The 16,476-nt window shown below is 41.4% G+C and overlaps 1 protein-coding gene across 2 annotated transcripts in view; it reads left to right on the top strand.

The window, feature by feature from the left end:
- The window catches only part of tln2b (talin 2b), a 74,409-nt gene extending 69,813 nt beyond the window's left edge, over positions 1-4,596 (top strand). For both annotated transcript variants that reach the window (XM_029522797.1, XM_029522796.1), the window contains exons 52-57: positions 69-193; positions 2,327-2,452; positions 2,556-2,618; positions 2,719-2,901; positions 2,991-3,116; positions 3,720-4,596. In XM_029522797.1, coding sequence (XP_029378657.1) covers positions 69-193; positions 2,327-2,452; positions 2,556-2,618; positions 2,719-2,901; positions 2,991-3,116; positions 3,720-3,848 — 752 coding nt within the window. In that variant the 3' untranslated portion in view covers positions 3,849-4,596. The remainder of the gene's footprint in view (positions 1-68; positions 194-2,326; positions 2,453-2,555; positions 2,619-2,718; positions 2,902-2,990; positions 3,117-3,719) is intronic.
- The last annotated feature ends 11,880 nt before the right edge of the window (positions 4,597-16,476 follow it).

Here is a 16,476-nt window from a genome sequence, read left to right as displayed (position 1 = left end):
GAATTAGTGCACCGTACTCAGTAATCATGCCGTAACCAACATCTGGCCATGCATTGACCCCTTTTCAGGATCAGAGTGTGCGGACCCTGAGGACCCCACTGTCATCGCCGAGACTGAGCTCCTTGGAGCAGCAGCGTCCATTGAAGCTGCAGCCAAGAAACTAGAGCAGCTGAAACCCAGGGCCAAGCCCAAGGTACAAGTGCCCCTCTCAGTGCTTCCCACCCACACAAACCCACACACAGCTCTTTGCGATCAGTCAGAATGGGGTCTTCTTGGGCAGAAGGTACGAAAAGGTGACACTGACTTTGAGTTGGGGTCATCCTTCCCCTCACTGAGCTGGTGTCTTGATATCATTAAAGGAGAACAAAAATGTTTCTCCTGACTCACCAACACAGTGTGTCGGTGAGTCAGACAGCTGGTCCAGTGACCTAACACACAACTCTTGAAAAACTTTCTTCAAATGCACTTTTGGACGTTATTTTGAGTAGTGTTGCCAGGAGGCGTAATTACACTGCCGAGTCCTCGAGTTTATGTTGGAAAGAGTTCCAATGTGTGATGCACTATTGTGACCCTTTCTGAGAGAGTGGGCCTCCATCTTATTGTACTTGTTTCCTTTATTTTATTGCAGAGCTTTTCTTCACAAAACTCAGGAAGGCTATTTCAGCCTTTCTGTTATCTCTTACATACTGCGGCTTTGCCTAACATTCAAATGAACTGTACCAGATATTACCCAGGGAAAATTAGCAAAAGATGGGAGATGGTCATGACAGTACACAATGTATGCAATATAGGAATGTGTTTGTGGTGTGCTGCCGTATGGTGTTTGTGTTGCCTGTGTTTCTGTCTTTGGAGTGTGAATAGTTGGATCCTAGTGTTCTTCCTTGTGTGTCTGTAGAGGTTTCCCCCTTTTCAGTATCTGTTCCTGTACACAGTGACTGTCAGTTCCATTCTCTGTATGATATGAAGGATTGTATATTTAGGTTACCCCCCCGCCCCCCCCCCAAAAAAACACACCATACAGTGCTCTGTCTCATGCTATAATCCCAGAGCTGCAGATTGCATTCATGAGAAGGGAATTGTCAGTGTCTCCCTCTAGTGATGTAACAGGAAGCAACACAGCCAAATAGCATTTGAAGCCAATTTTTTTCCTGGTTCAAAGAATTGTTTTAAAACAATTCCTTACTGTCACCAGTTTATTTTTTGTCCAGTCCTAATTCGTTTTCATATTCAGAAGAAAAAAAATGGGAAAAAAGGTGCTATTCCAAGGAAATGCTGACACGCAATATATACTGCAGAGCTATTATTCATCAAACTAGCATTATTTATGTGTCTTGCAGTGTATGCAAGTTCACAATGTAGAGGAGCAGTATGTTACATAATTAACATTAAGTATACATAATTAAATTTTATTCTGAGACAGAATTAATGAATTGTTACAGCTGCAGTATCCGCTGAATAATCTATCAAAAGTGTTTAGATGTTTCCATCAAACATTTATTTGTCTGAAACGGCGTGAATTGTCCCCCTTCCCTCTCTTTGCTCCCTCTCCTCTCTGCTCTGACATCCTTCCCGCCCTGTAAGAAGGTGGGGGGGTATTCTCATGCTCCCAGCATGCTTCCCTGCCCTGTGCCCCCATCGCCTCCCCCCCCAACCCCTTCTGAGTCGTTGTAGACCTGGAAGCCTTCTCTGCAGGGCTCTGTCTGATATGTTTGATATATTAGGTTGTTATTCAGTCCAACTATATATCAAACATATTCCTACAGTGTCCCGCCCTGTCTCCAGCCACGTGTGCCTTATGTGTGTATGGAGGTCTATCAAATGCTGTTGGCTTCTGAGGCAGAGATGGCCAATTGTTAACTGACCCTTAGTTCAGGTTTGGGAAACAGGATGTCATATTTTGTTGCCACCCTGTTGTCACCAAAAAAAAAAAAAAAAGGGATTTACAGGTTGCACTCAGGGTCATAGAGGCATTGGAGGCACTAAGGTCCCATCCTCTCTGTTTTCTCTGGGGCTTTTTTTTTAAAGAAACAAGAGGGGAGATTCAGCAATTGAAACTAGCGCCTCTGGGATATTTTGTAAGCAAATTACAATGTTTATACTTAATATTATTTTTTTAAGTGATAAAAGAACATTTTAGCCTTCATGTTGACAATATGAGCAAATTGTCACACTTCTTCTCTTGTTTTCATCTAACTTGATATCTGGCGTATTGCAATGTGCCTGTATTATTGTTATCATAACTGGTTTTTGCCATGATAATTGTGTAGTGCAGATCTGGCACTGGCAATAATGACAGCGCTTGTTAATGTGTGGCTTTTCCTTCCAGCAGGCAGATGAGACGCTGGATTTTGAGGAGCAGATCTTAGAAGCAGCAAAATCCATTGCTGCAGCAACAAGTGCTCTTGTCAAATCTGCATCAGCAGCTCAGAGAGAACTTGTGGCACAGGGCAAGGTCAGTCCATACATTTATTCAGACACACTGGGATATACTGTATCTACTAATGTAATACAATTTTTTTTTTTTTTTATCTTTTAATTCTCAAACCCTGCTACAGGTGGGATCCAACCTAGCCAATGCAGTGGATGATGGCCAATGGTCCCAAGGTCTCATATCAGCAGTAAGTTGCTGTTACCAATAACTCATTATACTTGTAGGTTAACTCGGACGCAAACAACATACATAACAAAATGCGCATGTGTATTTGTTGCTTGAGCTAGGCACGTATGGTAGCAGCAGCAACCAGTAGCCTGTGTGAGGCGGCTAATGCCTCAGTTCAGGGTCACGCCAGTGAGGAGAAGCTCATCTCTTCAGCCAAACAGGTTGCAGCGTCCACAGCCCAGCTGCTGGTGGCCTGCAAGGTAAAGGCAGACCAGGATTCTGAAGCCATGAGGAGACTCCAGGTAACAGTGAAGCTCAGTTTTAACGTATCCTCGCAAAATGTGTGCATTTGGATTGTACACAAGCCAACTTTGAGATCATGTGTTTGAAGGCTGCTGGCAATGCAGTGAAGCGAGCGTCAGACAGCCTGGTGAAGGCAGCCCAGAAGGCAGCGTTTGACAAGACCGATGATGATAGCGTGGTGGTAAAGACCAAATTCGTTGGAGGCATAGCTCAGGTGAGACAAGCTCCGCAAGATTTTTATTGGAGTCCTGGAATAGAAACTATCGCTATTGTGTGGTTTGCCCTTTTCACTGAACGTTTTCACCTCTCACTGATCTGCTGAAATGCCAGGTGTTTTTCGAAAATTGTGATGAGCTGCTGTCTCAACTCAGTCATACCCAGCTGCTTCATGTCTCATTGTGTTTTTCAGAAGGGACATCTGACATCATTGTTTTCTTAAACAATTCCAAATGTGGTTGGCCATTATTTGTCTTTTGATAAAGACCAAACAATATATTTATTATTTGAGGGTTTTGTAGAAGAATTCCTTTTTTTTAAACAGCCTAATCCTAAATATTTGGTGGCTTGGTGGCTCTGGTTGATCCATATGTGATTAATCTTTTATAAATCGCATTTAACAGTGAAATAAGATTAAGAAGATTTTTCATGTAACAATGAAATCCTTCTTTTTGTATGCTCAGAGACACTATTTCTGAGTGTATGTGCTTAGTTTTCTTCCATGCTATGAGTTGACAGGCTGTGAGCTCCACACGGTGCAGGAATGGGATTAGGATCAGCGAAAGGCACATTTTCTGTCATCTGTTCCCCTTCTCCTCAGATCATTGCAGCTCAGGAGGAGATGCTGAGGAAGGAGCGAGAGCTGGAGGAAGCCCGGAAGAAGTTGGCTCAGATCCGACAGCAGCAGTACAAATTCTTGCCCAGTGAGTTGAGGGAAGATGAAGGCTGACCGGCTGAACAGGGAAGTTACGTGCTCTGCTGATGAGACTCCCTTATCATGGGATGATATTGCCAACGGCTACTTTACTCTCATATAACCAAGGAATATACAGCACTTAAAACAGGCCTGTTTGGTGAGAAAAACAAGTGCCTGTGCTCTGTAGTGTATTTGTATGTGTGTGCATCATGTGCGTATGTATTTGTCAGTGAAAGACATCCAGTAAGGACAAAGCGGTTACACTTGACCCATCAATAAGACTGGGTTGAGACAATATGAAAAGTTGTATGATAAATGTATCATTGCTTCGTGAGTGTTACTGCGTCATGAGCATTACTGACTGTTACAATCACAAATTGAAGATGTTATGAATGCAGAAATCTATAATCTTTGAATGTTCTATAGTTATTGAAGGCTCTGAGCAAACAGAAATGAAGTGATAGCTCTGCAACGATCAGAACAAACCTAAGGGTCCATAGCTCTGTTCTAAATGATAAAAAATCAAAAAGGCAGGAGGGGAGGCCGGGTGCCTCATTTCACCACTGACTTGCATGCACCATCATGTCTATACATATCAACGAAGCTACTAACCAATAGAGTAGTTAGGAGTACAAAGGCTCTTGTATTTTACTAATAAAATGTGAAATTAGGGTTTGCTGTCAAACTGGCAAATCTCTGGAAATCAAGGATTCTGACTAGCTTCATAGTAAACGATTAGGGGTTCTGATTGGTGTGAAGCAAAAAAAAAAAAAAAAAAAAACAGACCACCGGCCAACAATAGTGATCAATATATTTATTCTTGACTAGTTTTTCTAAGAAGCAAGTAGTTGTTTAGCAGCAGATAGGTGTAATCTGTGTTCTGTAATTCAGAATCGGGACTATATGTGACCAAATACATCATACTCCTCACACATTGTGGCACGTCGTGGAACCCACATACACAGAGCTGTGTAAGGAATATATGTTTACATTATTTGCCATGTTTTTTCTTGCTTGTCTTCATGTTTTAATTCCTTTCCTATTAACACTGGCCAGGTTCACTGTACTGAACACACACACACACACACACACACACACACACATACGCTGGCATACAGTTATTTTCCACTAGTCACTGCCCTGTCCTGGTAAAGACATTTCTACTTTTGTTTCACTGTTTCTTGAAATACATTAAGCAGAAGATAATAATGAGAGCTTATGCTGTTATTGTTTGGATGAATCGACATGTGCGCTATTTGGCTTTTGGCTCTTGAATGGAAGAATCATACATTATGCACTGACGTTGCTCATAAACTTACACACTGAAGAAGTTAAAGCTTCCATTATATTTAACATGGGACATTCTCCTAGCAAAGGAAGCAAACAGCTTCAAGCTTTGACTGAGACAACCGATTCAATGATTTTATAAAATTTCTTGAGTATATTAATGTATGATATTGGCAATTTTAAGCGATTCACCTCAGTCTGTCCATGCCAGTGTCTGGTCCACATTGTGTACTAGTGCCTTACTTGAGTCTGCCCTGTGAGCAGCTGAAGATCAGGTTGGGTGGGAGCCTGAGCCTTTTCCTCTCTGGATCAGAATATTATGCCAGTCTAATGCCCATCGGGGTCTTAATAAACTGACACCTAGTCCTTTGCTATACAGTACATTGCCTTGGCTGGTGTCCTACCTGCCTACAATATTATAATGCTGATATAAAAGGGCATCTGTGGATACCTTAGGATTAAGAGACCATATCAGAAGACTAACACTAGACTGCATTCCATAAGCATGCGGCAATTTGTGTTTGGATTAAAAAAAAAAATGTCAAAAGGCATTACACCAGGTCCTTCTTATATGTTGGAAAAAATGACTTCCCTATTTCACTGTCTAATCACTATTCAAAAGATTTTTATTAGTAAATGTCAGAATTACCCTGAAATATATTGTCTAAATGATTTGTCTGAGTATTTACAGAAATAGAAAAAGTTACTAGCTCTGTCATGAATCAGTGTTGTGCTTTCTTTAACAGACTGCATTAGTTTTATGACTTGATGCTGTATGTATATTTATCTGGTCACAAAAGTATTTTTTGTATTCACAAAAAAAAAAAATAAAGAGTTTCAAACAATCAATACCATTATGATTGTTTTACTTAATATTAATTCAAGTAGTTGTTTTCTGATATTTTTTTAAGGCTGTCCCACATTCTTTCCAGCAGATGTCAGTATTATCCTTCATAGTTCAGTCAGAGGGGTCAGTGGATGTTTAGAGAAATATGTCCTAGTGGAGCATTTGGCAAAGTTAGCCAGACCAAATATGGACATAGTGGATGTGTTTTTTTTTTTTTTTCTTTACTTCACAGACAGGACCTTGAAGTATGCAGAGATTCCCATTAAGATGTTTTGGTCAAGAATGAGATTTCACTTGAATTTGAAGCTCACACAGTCACAGAGCTAAAACTTTTGAGGGGTTGTTGATGAGAAACCTCATTTCAGGCTCGACGTTTTTCTTTTCAACTCAGGTGATACACTATTTTACACTGAAGCTGAACCTCTCTCTGTGCCAGCAGCACATGTGTAAATAATGCTAAATAAAGATGGCCAGCACAATACAATGAGTTGTCCTGGTGAACACCATATTTGGTTGTTTGAGTGTTTTGGTCTCGTTCAAGGCCCGGCCACACAGTGGACAGGGGAAACTGAAGCCGTGTGTCTAACTGGGAGTTCCCATCTATCACCCGCCCTCTCTCTCCCTCCAGTCCTCAGGACCACAGAGATGTTTTTCTGGTTAACTCTCTGTGTTTGTGCAGAGCTCAAAAACCTCACTAGCTTAATGATGTTAAGCAGAGATGTGGTCTGGTTAAATTCTACTTACTGTCCTGAAATTCATGATTTTAGGCTAATATGTTAACCGCTTTGCTGTAGCTACAATCAAGGTTGAGCATTTACAGCTTATGACTGCAGAATTCCCATTTGGTAGAAGTAGCCACATGGTCAGCATGATGGTTCCAATGAAAAATAGGAAATACTTTAGGATTTAGACCTATTTAGACTATTTTATTTCCTTTTACTATTGGTTGGAGTTAAAGAAGCGTCCCTTCTGGTGCCAGTCTTGTGAGCATGGACGCAGGTGTGGGCTCCAGATTAACCTTTCCATCCTCATCTGTTACAGCATGACGTAGGACGTTACCCTCAATCCCACAGGGTCATACTGCAAAACCTTGAAATGTTGAGGTAGAAAAAGAAGAAAATGAGCAAGAGTTAGGCGCAATCAAGAGTTTTCTGTTTGACGTTTACATATTGTTCAGTGAAGCAAGGCATTAAAAATTTCTTGGAGAGTCCAAAATCCTTCTGACTCAGAAGAGTAACCATTAGCATCAACCATGAGCGTGTTATTTGCAGTGACAGTACCATTCCTCATCGCCACAGTCTCGTCACTGATTAGTTTTGTTCCAAGCTCAGTTTCTCAAAATGTATGCTGTGTTGAACTGATCATGTCAGCATTGTAGCTAAATTGAGCAACATGAAATGCACTTTGCAAATTCAGGTTTCTTCAGTCCGTATGTTCATATATTTACCTGTCTGCAATTTAGCGTGCTCAGACGTGATCTTGTGCAGTAATAGGATCATGGCTTGTGCTAAGAAGAGTCATGGTGAAACTGAGAGTTGTCACACTGTAGCTACTTATAGTACAATTATTTAAATCTCTGTGTTTGTCTAGTTCTTGTGTTTCCTCTCAGGAGAATCACTTTTTTTCTTTTTTCTTTTTTTTGCAATGATTAGATTACACAGTCATGAAACAGGCGTCACCCTACAGAATAAACTGTGAGTTGATGATCAGTTGATGGATTCATTTGTTTGGAACCAAATTCTGGAATAAAAATTTAAAACAGGCCAAGATATACAATTCGGCCTTACAGTTTAGGGAGAAGGAGAGAGATTCTGCCTTTAGCTGTTTTTCTCCACGTCCAGAGAAAAAGGATGGAGGAGGATGTGAGGTTTGGAAAAAATGCACAGCAGGAAAGGATTTTGGGTTTTTGGGCTGGGCCTTTTGTCCAAAGCATGCTTCTGAGTTTTTTCTTCTTCATCTTCTTTTTCTTCTGCGTAGATTCTGTTTTTATGTGACACAGTTTTCATCAGGTTCTTTGCTTGTGATCCAAAAAAGTTACTCCATACGATGTTGATCTTTTGACTGAACTCATCCTCTTGGCATTTTGATGCACACCTGTTCTCCAAGATGTTTACGAACGGATCCAGAAAGCCTTCTTGGTGTTTAGAATCCAATTGAGGTTGTGATATGTACAACTCCAGTAAAGTGAAGGCTTGGCAGTGCTTCAGCCGCCCTGTCAGGAAGAGAAATTTAAAGGTTGCTCAAGCTGATAAAATTGTGGAAGCTAGCATTGTTCATGGGTTGAATGGCTGAAGCTGACGTTTGGCTCCAGTCCAGTTTGTCAGGAAGTTTGACATAGTTCAGTCCCAGATATGTTGGACAGAAGTAAGAAGGTGCTCAAACTAAGAAAATGACCACAACCTCCCAGAAATATTCATCCAACTTTCTTTTTCTGATTATTTATCTTGCTTATCCTTAAATCCTGTCTTCTATCAAATCAAATCAGATTTATTTGTATAGCGCCAAATCATAACAAAGTTACATCAAGGCACTTTACATATAGAGCAGGTCTAGACCAAACTCTTTATAAATTTATTTAAAGAGACCCAACAGATCCCCCGATGAGCAAGCACTTGGCAACAGTGGCAAAGAAAAACTTCCTTTAAGAGGCAGAAACCTCGAGCAGAACCAGGCTCAGGGGGGGCGGCCATCTGCCTCGACCGGTTGGGTTGGGTTGTAGACTGTTGGGTCTACAGTCAGCTTCATTCAACAACTCTTAGGCCACTCGTTGTCCAGGGATGCTGCTACATGCAGCGAATGGACTTCATGTAAACACACTTGCACCGTCCTGGCAAGTGGACGGCGGCAGAGTAGAGAGACTGTGGTGACTTACAGTGTGGCTTCACCAACAGGGGTGAGGTCATTGTGTTACGAGGATGCTGCTGTTTACTCTACTCATACTGACACACCACCCATCAGTGTGCTCGGAGAAGCTCCATGACGTAAACCTGGTAAAGCACAGCTGACAGATCCACAGCCTTTTACTCAGGCCTACAACGCTTGACTATTTTAGGTAATGGGCCGGGTTTTCCCAGGATGTTGGCTCCATAACCGATCAAGTGCAGAGCCTCCGATTGAAATGGAATAGGAAACAGAGCCTGTGGAAGATGACCTCTGCACTTTCGTAACTGGTTATTGTTTGTGTTGTGATTTCACAGTAAAAGATCATGAGGTTAAAGTGATATTACTCTGAAACGTCAGCTGGTTGATTTCACTATTTAATTTCATAGGGATCATAAAATAAAATGAAACCTTTTTTTTTTTCTTCTCAGAAAAATAACAAGCCCATGTAGCTTAAATAGTGAGAGTCAGGAAGTGTCCCATATTTTAGGCCCTTATGTAAGGACACATTAGGCAGAACTTAGCCGTTTTTTATTTGAGATAACAGGTGGGTGGTGTCTTCATGTGAGGTATGTGAGTCAGCCGCAGTCACCTTTAGAGAGTCCATCCTCTTCTGAGTGCTGCCTGTTTCTCCCATGACGGCACAGCAGCTCCTTTAGCCGTCAAGTAAGGAAGGCGCAGTATTTCTTAGTCAGCAATGACAGCAAGACTATATTGGGACTGAGCTGAGACTTAAAACTTGAGTGCTAATTTTGGACAGCCACAAATGTAGCATCAGGAACATCTATTAAATCACATAGTCTGACTCTTCCACTCTCCTTTGGAATTGGGTTTTCCTCAGTGATTTACAGTGATTTTTCTTGGTTTTGCTCAACCTTGAAACAGTATTGAGAGCAAGCTGTGCGACAGGGGAACCGTATGTCTCAGACTGTGCTGCCGACTGGAACTGATCTGCAGAGTCTCCTGGGATTTAAGCTGCCTAGAGTGAAATCTAACACTCGTCCATCCAAACCCCTCTGTCTTAATAAGGAAACTTTGCTCAACCCTCGTTAGATGACAGGCCACGTTTCTGCCGAGGAAAAATCCTTCGGCTCCTTTTCTTCTCCCAATCCTGTGGCCTCCCCGCCCTATATTAAAGCTGAATAAACAGTAACTCCACTCAGTGCAGATTCAGATTTTCTCAACACTGATGCCAATTTTCATGAGAGGATTTGGTGTGGGGACAGCCGAAATGATTAATCAGCGTGACTTTATTCACACTATGTCTTACATGGAGGGTTTGTCTCCGACTGTATTCACTCAGCCAGAAACTCATCCGACTACCTTTGATTGATCCTGGGAGCCTGAAATGTTCCCGTGAAGAACAGTTTTGGAGCACTTGTACTTTGCTTGAGGATTTGAATTTTGTGCTAGTTTACACTCTGCAAATGTTCCTCTGTAATTGTTTAGCTTAAACCGCTCTAATTAATTCATCACTGTTCATCACCCAACACTTTCACCAAAAAAACAGTGCTCGGTGAGGGTCCTCGGTATGTTCCAGAGCTGATGAATTTCAGAAAAATGTTCGGTCTAAACTTCTCAGATAGTTTTATTCAAAAGCAAAAACTGGAAAGAAGTGAAAAAAAAAAGTGAAAATGTATTACTTCCATGTGCTTATTTATATCACTGCCTCTCAGATTTATCATGTGATCCCTCAGAGGGGCCGAGCCCCCACTGGATTAAACTACCCTCTTACATAATTAGTTAAAACTCGCCCCACCGCCCAGCAGATAACACATTCATGTATTTTAGCAATGACTACATTCAGTTCACATTTGATATTAATTATCTCTGTAGAACTTTTGTTATTTTGCTTTAGTAGATTTCGAACTGCAGCTCATAAATGTGTTGGTACTTTGATCTGGCTAATAGTGTTTTTCCTCCACTGGTCTCCTTCATGGTTTTGACGAGAGCACAGCTGTTTTTAGGAGCATAATTATTCTCTTATCATACTGTATATTGTTATCTCAGACCCAAGGCCTCAGAGCAGGAATTCACCAGACCGCGACAGATGGATGTCAATTTATCCTCACGTCTATTCCAGTCAGTTGTTTTCTATGACCGGCTTTGCACCGCTGTTTTATCAAGCTCCCTGGCTTTGCGGTGAGTCTGAGCCTGACTGGAAAATGGTCATGGCATCTGATCAAACGTGGGGCTGCAGGCGGGCTTCGGTGTAAGAATGCAGGTGGCGCAGAGCTGTGGGTTCCTGTAGCATTCCTCACTGCAGAGACACCACAGTGACCGAGGCATGGTGAACACAGCCTGCAGCCTTCAAACAGCCACTCAAACCACATTGGAATGTCTCATCACCGTAGATTCGCACACACACGCTTTACATTATGGCTTTTCTTCGGCGAAGCCGTGGTCATTTTGAGGTTTTTGTCTCTTATGCTCATGTAGTCATAAAACTCATAAAACTAAAAACTAACCCTAACCCTTCTTTTTTAAGATTAGGAAAGATAGGCTTTTTTTTTTTTCCACTACAAATCGTCATTGTACGTGTTGTGATGAAGATTGCTCTCTCTAAGGAGGGAATTCATTCATTTTGTTGTCAGGAGCAGACAACAAAGAAAAGTTACATAGATCAACAAAGGCAAGCTACTTTGCTGCCATAGAAGTCCAGCATCCTCCTTGTTTTATTTATCAGTGCTAGAAGACTCTGACAGTCAGGGCTGTAACAGGGAGAACAGTGGCTGAGCTGGAAGTGCATACCGAGAAGTTTTATAGGCCTGTGGAATGGAAAGAAATATTGAGTATGGACCTCACAAAAAGCCCCCGCAAACTTAGCCCTCTCCTCTGTCTCCTCTACCTCGCTTACACAAGAGAGAGAGAGGCCATATATGGACACATGTATGAAAGATTCTCCCTCTGTGCAAACACAGAAACGCAGCCCTCTGACATTAGGGGCAAAGGATGTTGAAAGAGAGCTACGAAGAAGACGCTGCAGCTGTCAACCAGTAGGACCTGTAATTAAGCTGATAGAGGGCAAAGACATCAAGTTTATAGCAAAGCAGAGTGAGTGCTGATGTCAGTGATTTTGAAGCTGAGCTGGTTTCTCAGCAGCAACTGAGCCTTGAGAGAACAGTTTGTGAGCAGGACACAACTGTGATGCTGTGGAAGGAATCTCTTATCTCGAAATGGAAGAAGTCCTAGCTCTGTGTAAACAACCATTTATTCTTCAGCTCCCTCTTGACTTGAACTTTCTGGTGTACAAATAAATGCAATGGATGGCAATGGAACCATTATTTACCTTTTTTTTATTGTACTGCAGAATGCTGGTTTAGATTGTCTTTTCATGCTACAACATGTCTGGACTTTTTGAGAATATAATTTTACATCAGGATTCTAGCAAGGCTAGAATGAGCTTGAACATGAGCTTGAAATGAATCGTGACAGTTCCCCCCCAAATGCTTCCACCCCACTTTTGCGGTTTAGGCTGGCTGAGCAGCATCAGATATGGATGACATTCTTGTCTCTCTGTGTGTCCCCATCTGGAGAAGGGGAACACAAACAAACAGTCAGGGAGGAGCGCTGTCGAAGCCACAAATATTCATCCATTATGACTTCTACCCACCATTGCAGTGCTGGAAGCCACCGTGTTTAGTATTTTTACTCCAAAGCGCAGCTTGTTTTCGTTCAGTAAGTCATGGTTCCTTGAAAAGTGTCACTCGGGATTATCTGCATTATTCTGTCTCTTAAACTTTGGAAAATGCATCTAAATCATTCCACATTTCTAAATGTAAAAAGATTTACCCTTCCAAGAACTAAATACACACTTTAAAATTGCTTGTAAGCCAGCCAGTTATTATTGCATAACAAAGTTACACTTTTTTCCTCCAGTTTTCTCTTGAGTCAGCCTCAGCAGAGCCGCTAAAACACGGCAGGATTTCTATAAAACTGTAATACTAAAGTCTGTGCCTCATTCCAGGCCTGTGAGAACTTATCACAGGTCTTTGCAGTGTGAGAGATGACAGATCATTTCAATTAACAGCAGCTACTTGTATAGTGTCGAACAAAACTTGGCAAGAATGTTACCCATCTTCAATGAAGCACCTGCAGCTGAAATATTTGACCTTCATACCCCTGGAATTTGAGTCCTGAAATGGGAGAATTGCGAATTTTGATCAGATCTTATTTTTGTCCCAGTTTCCATTAACTTAATAAAAAGGTCACATGGAATTGCAACCTATTGAGAGACATTTATGTGTGATTTACATCCGTAATGACAGATTTATCACCACAGCGAACTGCGTGAGTCAAAGTGTCACAGCCTTATTGCAACTATCCATCAAGTAAAATACTGTTGGTGTCTCTGTGCCCTCGCTGTGGTTAGATGTCCACCTGTACACCAGTTTGAGTCTTACAACTACCGGTATATGTCAGTGGAACATTACTGTGAATAAACCCGGGGGCAAAGCGGCATCGAGCCGGCTTGGGTTACAGCTTGGGTTGCACCCTCGCAGTACCCCCTCTCCGTTTTTGCTATGCTAAATGATTATGTCCCTGCATGGAGCGATCTAATCCCACGGGTACTGTCCCAAAGAGCCAAGGAGCTCTCTATATATATCTGGACGATGTCTGCAGAAATCTTCACATGGTATTTTGACCAGGAGCCTGCCAGAGCTGTGCTTCTCAGAGTTTCACTCGGTGGCTGTGCTCTCAACATGAAGGGCAAGTTGCTCCTTCAGTATATTTCCTCCCTATTCTTTACCCATTGAAATAAGCTAGATATGATTAGAAAACAAGCATGCATGATGCTTTTCAGAATATTATATCCTCAATTTTCCCAAAGAACATGCAGCGTAAGATATTTTCCTGGAAGAGCCGGGAATGCGGTTAGGCATCGACATAGGCAGACACATAGTTTCTCTAATGCAGTAAGATTTCAGACATGGGAGAACCTTAAATGTCTCTCCCAAGGGTGCTCTTATGAAAACATGAGTTCAGCCACAACAGCAAAGTCAAACTCAGCTCCTCCCTGAGCAGTGACTGAGGGAGAACCGGACATTCCTTCTCGACAGTGGGTTGTCACTGTAGGCCGAACAGATTCTTTAATACACAGTTACAGTATTAGAGTCCAGTGTTAAAGCAGTTGGAAAGGCTGCTCTGTGTCATTTAGATGGACAGGAGGACACGCTGTGCTGCTGCCTCAGGGCCAAATGGTTACAGAGTTGAAAGTCTAAGAGTTCAAGGACTCGTTTGTCCCAGTTCTCAGTGCCCTGAATATACATGTGAAATTTGATGATTTGACCACTTATTATTATTATTGCATGACCACTTTTGGCCCTTCTTACATCTATATTTATTCATCGTAACACTATAAATGTATTTAATGAATGGTTTTAATGTGACGCTCCAACTCTTACCATTTTGGTTATAACCATAGGTCATAAAAATCTTACATGGTAGGATAGAAAAGATCATGATAGTGTAATGAATGTGAATCTGAATTCTGCCCATCTCCGCACCTGTTTTGCTCAGCTGTCGTCTTGTATAGATGGCTGAATAGGATGCAGAGACAATCCAGATTCCAACATGTCGCAGTATCTCGGATCTGTCCGGAAAACGAACAGAAGTTGTTTTGGCAAGTCTGTTTTGTTTTTTTGTTTTTTTCCACACTCATACGTTGTGAGAAACGAATTCCTCTTTCAATAAAGTCAGGCTACATCCTCACAGCTGTTTGCTGCCGAGCAGGATGAATGCTGCGAAGATTCTTGGCTTCTGAATGAGCTCATGTATTCACTGTTTTCAACAGAAACAAAGTCATCTGAAGCCAATAAATTCTTCACCACCCTCACTGTTGGAGGGTTCAGAGGCAGAATTTTCCCATTAGCACAAAATGACATGTTTGGATTTAATTTAAATGATGTGATGGACTGGTGACCTGTCCAGGGTGACCCTGCCCTCGCCCACTGTGAGCCACGACCCAGAAAGTGGCAGAACATAAATGAACGAATTAATAAATGGCCATAACACTAAAAGACTGATCACATATAATGTAGTAAAACTTAGCAAACTTTGCTCTGCCTTGATCCTTGTGTACTTTCCAATAGGATGTAAATTGTAAACCATTAGCTTTTAATAACATCTTTACACAAAGAGACATGTGACAACAAAACAAGAGTATTGGGCCCCGTGCCGTTTTTACTGTGGCTCTGTGTTGAAGGAAAACATCATAATGTGTTTTATTTTCATTCCCAGAATGCCACAGTAAGTCTAGTGTGCCATCGCAAACTTTCCAAGAGTCCATTAAGTAAAAGTAATGTTTGAGATCATTAAGATCAAATTACAATTGAAGGAAGCAAGTATTTCTTGAAATATTATATATGCATTCAAACATCAAAAGCTGCATGCAAGCAGTGCTATATTTATATTATTATTTATATTTATGTATTTAATCTGATGTGAATGTGATAGATTTACAAAGTAAAAGATACACTATAATAAGATGAACATTCACATTATGACTAACATTAAATTCAAATGTGTACATATTGCCAAAAAGAAAAAGAACTTTTCCAGACATGTGATCCAGCAGAAATAAGTCTGGGCCTGTGACCCTGTGTTTTTTAGTGCCAATCACAATCATACAAATGACAGCCTGTTGTAAAGTGGTCGGGACCTAGATTATTAAAACATTTTTCTCTTACTGTGCCAGTCATTCAAAGTCAAAGACGAGGCTGGTCTGGTGACTAAATTACCTGGCCAATGAAGGAAATCATAAGAAAGCAATATGATGAGAAAGTTGTATAAACCACTTCCCATGATTCTCTGCTGCTGGAATATTTTACTTGTTGAGCAAAGTCTCTTCGATTTTACAAGCATGAGTGCGTTGGGCAGGCATAGCAACAATAATCTATATAACAGACCAAAGCCTGAGTGAGACAGAGATTATATTAGGGGGAGATATCTAATAGCATTAGACCTTAGACTCTTGGCACAGACTCTTGGATCCATTTAACAGACCAAGGCAGGTGCATGAAAGAGAAGGCGATCCTAAAAATATCCTTGAGAATCTTTCTGGAGACTTGAAGACACTTGGGGTGTCCTCAGCTCTTCATATACAGTCCATGGCTCTGACTCACCAGTTGTGTTTTAACTTTTCACGAGCCCAGCGCATTTAAATACTGTTGAGGTTTGAAGGATATTCCTGTATCAAATCATGCATATTCATTTCAAATAATGTTCAGTTTCCATTTTTTTTTTTCCATTTTAAAGTTAATAGGATCACTACAGAGCATAATGTAACAGATACCTTCCCATTGGAAATCAGTAAAGCGTTTAACATTTCTCAAATGCCAAGTTAATCAGTAGCTTAGATGTGCTAATTGACGGACTGGTGCTGGGTTCTGTGGTGCCACATTCAAATCACACTTCAACAGTTTACAGGGAGGATATCCGATACATTATCAGGTAAACACTTCCCAGTTTGAGCCCCCCCCCCCCCAGATTGTGAACAATGCCTCTTGGGTTTGCCCGGCTTACCAAAAGGATCTCTTCTCACACAGCCCATTCTACTACAGCTACCACAACTCATCCCACAGGAACTTCTACACACACGCCCTCCCAAAAACAGCCACACAGAGACACACCAGTGGCTCCAGGTTA

The sequence above is a fragment of the Echeneis naucrates genome, chromosome 16 (assembly GCF_900963305.1).
Source record: "Echeneis naucrates chromosome 16, fEcheNa1.1, whole genome shotgun sequence".
NCBI lineage: Eukaryota > Metazoa > Chordata > Actinopteri > Carangiformes > Echeneidae > Echeneis > Echeneis naucrates.
This window is presented reverse-complemented; position numbering and strand designations above follow the sequence as displayed.